Here is a 7,481-nt window from a genome sequence, read left to right on the forward strand (position 1 = left end):
AAATTGTTACCTGTTTGTTTAGATGGGATTTTTTTAAAAAAATTTATTTTACATTTTAAGTCAAAACTACCATATATTATACTAGTTCTTAGTTTTAAGAATTGGGTATGAATGTGGCCTTTTTAAAAAAAGAAAAAAAGAAAAAAAGAATTGGGTATGAATGACTACCATGAATTTCAACAAAAAAAACTAATAATTATGATAAAATTCCATAACTCTTAAATAATGTATATGATTGATTCGATAGGTCATGACTCAGAATAAATGAAATCAAGATACTTATTCGAATATGAATAATTTGAATTCATTTTGAAAAAGAATCTTAAGCATTCACAATTTTCATTGTTTTCATCACTTCAAATTAATGGTTAAGGCCTAAATTTTATAATTAAGTTCCCAATGAAATTGAAATAAACATTAGATTTTTTCACTAGTGTTGACTTTTGGAAAATTGTGACTGGGCTTTGAAATTAGAGAAGGGTTCTTGAAATATATATCTTTTTGCTCCTTTCATGGCGAATCCGGGGGGTTTGGTGAACTGGGGGAGTTCTTGAAATATTTAGTTTATTTTAAAAATTATATTACGAAATAGTTATAAATTAATGGTCAAATACTATTTATGTTGGATGACTCACTTCTCTACTTAAATTGTCTTCATTAACATGTCAATAAGGACTACCTTATAAGGTTTCATTTTTATTTTTTAGGTGCTGGATAAAAAAAAAAATGTAAAATTTTGGGAGTAAGTCATTTTTCACTGTAACGAGTTAAATACTCCTAGTTAATCAATAGTGCAGTAGCACCATGTTGAAATGGTAAAAAGAACCCCATTAGGGGGTAAAAACAAGTCTTTATAAGAAATTGTCATTGCTTATGGTCTTGAGCCTAGTATTTTCTTCAAGAAAATCAAATATGAGATAACAAATCCAGTCTTTTACTAAGTTTTCAAATAAGTCTCGTAGAGAATATTATGTCTCATGATCTAGAAAAATTTGCTAAGATAGATTCTAAATTCGTGGATGAGATGAAAGAGAACCCAATTTCCTAAAATCCTTCATTAGGGAACCACCATAAGATGAATTTGTTACTTTCTTTTATAACTGATCTGAGAATAACAGTGGGATAAGTGAATTATTTTAGATCCATCCCTTGAGGGAAGTAGACATTATAAATTTTCATCATTTGGCTCGAGCACAAATCAAAAGAATAATTCAGCGTCCCTTGGCTCTTTCACCATTTGGGCTCCCTTTCCATCCTATATTATGCCCCCACACCAGAGGGCTAATGTGCTTGCGATGTTTTCGACAAATCTTAAATACAAGTGAAAATATTTTGTTTATTAGTGAGATTCTATATGCTCAAAATGCAATTGCTTGGCTTGACTTAGCCAACACTTTCCAAAGAAGTGTTGTAAGACCAGCTATGCTCTATAATATTGAATGTTGGTTTTTATTTTTTTAATTATTTTCTTAAGAAGTGGTAAGTGGTTTCATAATATGACGTGTACTTTATGTTGATTAATACTCTTTATCATCCGGTCAAAATACTAATTAGTTTTTTGTATAGACTGGATTCAAATTTTAAATATCTTATTCAACAACAAAAAATTTACTACCTGAGTTAACCAGAACTCATTAAATAAGTATAGTATACTCATAAAATGATCGAGTTTAGCTACTGAGAATGTTAGGAGATAAGTGAAAATACATATAAAGATAAGATTCAAATGAAGAAATTTGCTTGAAAATATGGGTGTCACTTATTAATGAAAAATGAGGAGAGTCACTTGAGATTGTTTGGTCCTAATAAGAAAGAGTGAATTTGATTCAGATTGAGGAAGCGAAAAATTAAAGAGTAAAGGAAGACAAAAAAATAAAAAATAACACTAAAATAGTAATGAAAATAGATATATCAGTTAGGGTCCTTAGGGAAGTAATATTTTTTTTTTTTTTTTTTTTTGAGAATCAAAGTAATAAAAAATATGACTTCAAATAAAATAAAGTGAAAGAAAAGAATACATGTAGCCAACTTAAACTAATTTAAAACTTAGAGAAAACTTAAAATAAATATATAAATAAATATTTAAAAAAAAAAAAAAAAACAGAACCTTATCACAAAAGGATCTCATCTAATATGAAACCTTTTACAAATCAATTTTAACTTAAAAATCACGGCATTGCTTTTTTTTTTTTTTTTTTTTTTAATTTAAGTACCGCATTGCTTTTGTATTGGCAGTATTGCAAGCTAAAATTGGAAATGTGATTATCTTATAAATTATCGCCATTTTTGTCACAAATTATGCATATATGTAATCTCTGATTTCCTCCAAAAATAGAAAAGAAAAAAAAGGTAATATTTGATTTCGCCAAGTACATTAATTAATTACTGGGTGCGAAAAAACCTGAAATTTATGTAACAACCAAAAAAATAGACCACAATATGTTTCTTTTGTAATTATTTAAAAAAAAAAAAAAAAAAGATCAATTAGTATTTTAAATATTGTGGAAAGTTGACTAACGAATCTTCTACTTTTTTTCTATTGAATCTATTCTATATTTATTATTTATCCCCCATTTCGTGCACCGTCCAATTCCTGACGCCTCTTTATAACCGTCAGATTAGAACGCTGCCACGTGTAAGAGTCCGATTTCTTTAGGAAAAAGTGGGATCAATCGGACCCATGAAGCTTAAATTTTTTTCCACACCGACGCGGAATTATTTATTAATTACTATTGATGGTGGATAAAATCAGTTTGGTTGAACACTTCGGTTTCGATGGGCTACAACGTTTGCAAAGGCCTGAAAAAGAAGAAAAGAATCAAAGGAATGACCAGGGTGGACCGGTCCAATATCCTCCGATGGTGAAGTTAGTGCCTTCCCTCCTGGAAATCTAACTGTAATGTAAGGATCTCAGAATATCATACCTTTACATAATTCGGACCGGTCCTTATATAGGGTACTTTATGGCGGTTATTCGGTTCAATAACTTCCCCCAGATTTGTGGAATCCGGATGTAACTTCTTTAACGGTCATAACCGCTGCTGGAAGTTACATACTTGGGAGAAATTGACGGGATAAGCACCGGTTGATGAACCACTTCAAAACCTGCTAAGTATCGTGTGGTCGTCCATGTGCAATGCTTATGGACGACCCTTTGTCATGCTGTTATCTGGTCGTCCATGAGACTCATCCGTGGACGACCCTTTTGACTTGATTACGGGATCTACCCAATTGGTCGACCTCTCAGGGAAGAGAGGTCTGGACGAATAGGAGATGGCCTAGTTGTTTAGTAAACTGCATGTCATGGACGACCCAACTGGACGAATAGGAGATTGCTTTTTCGCTACCCCATCAACTATTAATCCCAATATTTTACCATAATCAAATCAACCCCAAGCTCCATATAAACAACCCCACTCTACCACTCCAAGTCCATCACACAAAATCCATTCCAATATTTTACGTACTTTTCTTCCCAAGCAAACACAAATTTCCTCTACTACTCTGTTCCATACCAAAAGACCTTGAAAACACTTTTCTTTCCCAACCCCACAAACCTTAAACTCAACACCCTTCTTTTCATCTTCCTAGAGAAACCATTTTTCTCTCTAGCCAAACACTCTAAATCCTTTTCAAACCCAATCCCGAAGTTTAAAACCTTTTTTCAATTCACATTTTCTTCAAAAACCAACTTCAAATGGCTCCTAACATCACCACCACCACCACCACTGTCACCATCAAACCCGTTAGCATGCCTAGCAAGGCCTATGTCACATTTTTGGCTGGAAATGGGGACTATGTGAAAGGTGTGGTTGGCTTAGCCAAAGGCCTGAGAAAGGTCAAGACCAAGTACCCTCTAGTGGTTGCAATTTTGCCTGATGTCCCTGAGGACCACCGTGAAATATTGGTTTCACAAGGGTGCATAGTGAGGGAGATTGAGCCTGTGTACCCACCTGAGAACCAAACCCAATTTGCCATGGCCTACTATGTCATCAATTACTCCAAGCTACGTATTTGGGAGGTATGTATGTTTACCATTAATCTTTGCTTGTATTACGCATAGTTTCTGCTTTCTGTGAGTGACAAGAGATTTGTTTATTTGAAACTGTGTTTGTGGGCTTCTAACACGTGTTATCTCAAAAATGCTTTCAAATGTTTAGCACTTAAATTCCAATTCTTTGTGTGCAGTTTGTGGAGTACAGCAAGATGATTTACCTAGACGGAGACATCCAAGTGTTTGAAAACATTGACCACCTCTTTGACTTGCCAGACAACCACTTCTATGCTGTTATGGACTGCTTTTGTGAGAAAACATGGAGCGACACCCCACAACACAAGATTGGCTATTGCCAGCAGTGCCCTGACAAAGTCCAATGGCCTGCTGAACTTGGCCCCAAGCCTCCCCTAAGGCCCTGTTTGGTTGTGCATTTTAAACAATATTTTTTAGTTTTTAAACAGCATTTCACGCATTTCAACACACTTTTTCACCCACACGTATTTCAAAAAACAATAAGCAACAATTTTCAAACTATTCTACCAAACACCCTCTTAGTATTTTAAATATTGTGGAAAGTTGACTAACGAATCTTCTACTTTTTTCTATTGAATCTATTCTATATTTATTATTATTTATTTATCCCCCATTTCGTGCACCGTCCAATTCCTGACACCTCTTTATAACTGTCAGATTAGAACGCTGCCACGTGTAAGAGTACGATTTCTTTAGGAAAAAGTGGGATCAATCGGACCCATGAAGCTTAAATTTTTTTCCACACCGACGCGGAATTATTTATTAATTACTATTAATCCCAATATTTTACCATAATCAAATCAACCCCAAACTCCATATAAACAACCCCACTCTACTACTCCAAGTCCATCACACAAAAACCATTCCAATATTTTACGTACTTTTCTTCTCAAGCAAACACAAATTTTCTCTACTACTCTGTTCCATACCAAAAGGACCTTGAAAACATTTTTCTTCCCCAACCCACAAACCTTAAACTCAACACCCTTCTTTTCATCTTACTAGAGAAACCATTTTTCTCTCTAGCCAAACACTCTAAATCCTTTTCAAACCCAATCCCGAAGTTTAAAACCTTTTTTCAATTCACATTTTCTTCAAAAACCAACTTCAAATGGCTCCTAACATCACCACCACCACCACCACTGTCACCACCAAACCCGTTAGCATGCCTAGCAAGGCCTATGTCACATTTTTGGCTGGAAATGGGGACTATGTGAAAGGTGTGGTGGGCTTAGCCAAAGGCCTGAGAAAGGTCAAGACCAAGTACCCTCTAGTGGTTGCAATTTTGCCTGATGTCCCTGAGGACCACCGTGAAATATTGGTTTCACAAGGGTGCATAGTGAGGGAGATTGAGCCTGTGTACCCACCTGAGAACCAAACCCAATTTGCCATGGCCTACTATGTCATCAATTACTCCAAGCTACGTATTTGGGAGGTATGTATGTTTACCATTAATCTTTGCTTGTATTACGCATAGTTTCTGCTTTCTGTGAGTGACAAGAGATTTGTTTATTTGAAACTGTGTTTGTGGGCTTCTAACACGTGTTATCTCAAAAATGCTTTCAAATGTTTAGCACTTAAATTCCAATTCTTTGTGTGCAGTTTGTGGAGTACAGCAAGATGATTTACCTAGACGGAGACATCCAAGTGTTTGAAAACATTGACCACCTCTTTGACTTGCCAGACAACCACTTCTATGCTGTTATGGACTGCTTTTGTGAGAAAACATGGAGCGACACCCCACAACACAAGATTGGCTATTGCCAGCAGTGCCCTGACAAAGTCCAATGGCCTGCTGAACTTGGCCCCAAGCCTCCCCTATACTTCAATGCTGGCTTCTTTGTGTATGAGCCTAATCTATCCACATACCATGATCTCCTTGAGACCCTTCAAGTTACCTCTCCTACCACTTTTGCTGAGCAGGTAAATCTTAGTACTAGTTGTGGTTGAAAAACTACCATGTGTTTCATGCAATTCACATTAATTGCTTGTTCAAACATGACCCATTTCGGAGGTCATGTGGCTTGATTTGATACATATGAAGCTACTTTCTAGCCATTGGTTGTGGATGTGCTTCACTAGCTTTGAAGCTCATAAATCTCTGACTTTTATTCATTTTTTTATGGTGAATATTAGTAAATTATAGTATCTTACTAAAGAAATTTTAATTCTTCCAGGACTTTTTGAATATGTTCTTCAACGATATTTACAAGCCAATCTCCTCAGTTTACAATCTTGTACTTGCTATGTTATGGCGCCATCCTGAGAATATTGAGTTTGACAAAGTTAAAGTCGTTCACTATTGTGCTGCTGTGAGTATCTATTTTGTTTATAGTAATAATCACAAATTTTAAAATAAATTTAAAACTTTCTTTTCTTGATGTGTAATACTAATGAAGTATGTTTATGATTGGTTTATAGGGCTCTAAGCCATGGAGGTACACTGGTGAGGAAGAGAACATGGACAGGGAAGACATCAAGTTGCTAGTGAAGAAATGGTGGGACATATACAATGATGAGTCATTGGACTACAAGAACACAATGGCTTCTGTAGAGGCTAAAGCTTGTGTTGAGAAAAATGGCTTGAAACGATTCTTGACAGCAGTGTCAGAGGCTGTTGGTCACTACATTAATGCCCCATCTGCTGCTTAGTGCTTGTTATAAGTTCAATGGAAATGAAGCTTGTGTAGGGTTAGAAGTACATTGGTACAGGGTTGGTTTTTATTTGTATGGTTTGGAATGGTCTTCTGTTTTAAGTTGAAGACTTTCCTATCACATATGCTGCCAGTTTCAAGTCTTCTGTTTTAAGTCGAAGACTCACTCCTATTATTTTGTCAGGAGTTTCAGGACCGTTGGTCTTGCTTTTGCTTTGTTTCTTTGTTCATAATTCAATTTTTAAGAACAAATATGTTGATGTATATAAATTGTTAATTCTCTCTCTCTCTCTTTGTTAAATATTTTTTTTATGGGATCTTTGTAAATTGTTATGTCAACAAATGTCCAACCTTCTCAAATTGCAACCGTTTTAATGCACGTTATGGTCAGTTTTAGTCCAATTTTCCGAACATTATCTTAATTTTTTGGTAAAAATTCTAAAACATTATCCATAACATTTTAGTGGAGTCTAAAACATTATCCAAAGTTCATAGTGAAATGGTCGGTTTTAGTCTGTAGTGATAAAACATGATCATGTCCAATATGGTAAAATACCTATTTGCTCCTTAATATTTATGTTTTGTGTCAATTTTGACTTAAACCTTTCAAACGTGTCAATTTGGTCATAGCATTTTGGCATTGTGTGAAAATGATTCAAATATTTAAGTGGTGGATGAAAAATGCTGACATGACTAATAATTTAAATAAACTGATAATAATTCAAGTGCAAGCAGACTCTATATAAGGTCAAAAATCGATCAAAATCCCTAATATTACTCACTTAGATTCACTCACC

At 34.9% G+C, this 7,481-nt stretch overlaps 2 protein-coding genes across 2 annotated transcripts; both read left to right on the plus strand.

Moving 5' to 3' along the window:
• Positions 1-3,471: 3,471 nt before the first annotated feature.
• Positions 3,472-4,692, plus strand: LOC112023339 (galactinol synthase 2). Its single transcript, XM_065769227.1, has 3 exons — positions 3,472-4,021; positions 4,189-4,414; positions 4,688-4,692. The coding sequence occupies exons 1-3, from the start codon at positions 3,698-3,700 to the stop codon at positions 4,690-4,692; spliced, it is 555 nt and encodes a 184-aa protein (XP_065625299.1). The 5' UTR covers positions 3,472-3,697.
• A 183-nt stretch (positions 4,693-4,875) lies between these two features.
• LOC112007240 (galactinol synthase 2) lies at positions 4,876-6,970 on the plus strand. The gene is made up of 4 exons (XM_024039562.2): positions 4,876-5,465; positions 5,633-5,953; positions 6,208-6,342; positions 6,452-6,970. The coding sequence occupies exons 1-4, from the start codon at positions 5,142-5,144 to the stop codon at positions 6,680-6,682; spliced, it is 1,011 nt and encodes a 336-aa protein (XP_023895330.2). The 5' UTR covers positions 4,876-5,141; the 3' UTR covers positions 6,683-6,970.
• The last annotated feature ends 511 nt before the right edge of the window (positions 6,971-7,481 follow it).

Source organism: Quercus suber, unplaced genomic scaffold (genome assembly GCF_002906115.3).
Source record: "Quercus suber isolate HL8 unplaced genomic scaffold, Cork oak 2.0 scaffold_1086, whole genome shotgun sequence".
NCBI classification, from domain to species: Eukaryota; Viridiplantae; Streptophyta; class Magnoliopsida; order Fagales; family Fagaceae; genus Quercus; species Quercus suber.

Coding starts and splice junctions, on each gene's coding strand:
- LOC112023339 (XM_065769227.1), top strand. CDS start 3,698: ATGGCTCCTAACATCACCACCACCACCACCACTGTCACCATCAAACCC. Junction 4,022..4,188: donor CCAAGCTACGTATTTGGGAG/GTATGTATGTTT, acceptor CTTTGTGTGCAG/TTTGTGGAGTACAGCAAGAT.
- LOC112007240 (XM_024039562.2), top strand. CDS start 5,142: ATGGCTCCTAACATCACCACCACCACCACCACTGTCACCACCAAACCC. Junction 5,954..6,207: donor CTACCACTTTTGCTGAGCAG/GTAAATCTTAGT, acceptor TAATTCTTCCAG/GACTTTTTGAATATGTTCTT. Junction 6,343..6,451: donor TCGTTCACTATTGTGCTGCT/GTGAGTATCTAT, acceptor ATTGGTTTATAG/GGCTCTAAGCCATGGAGGTA.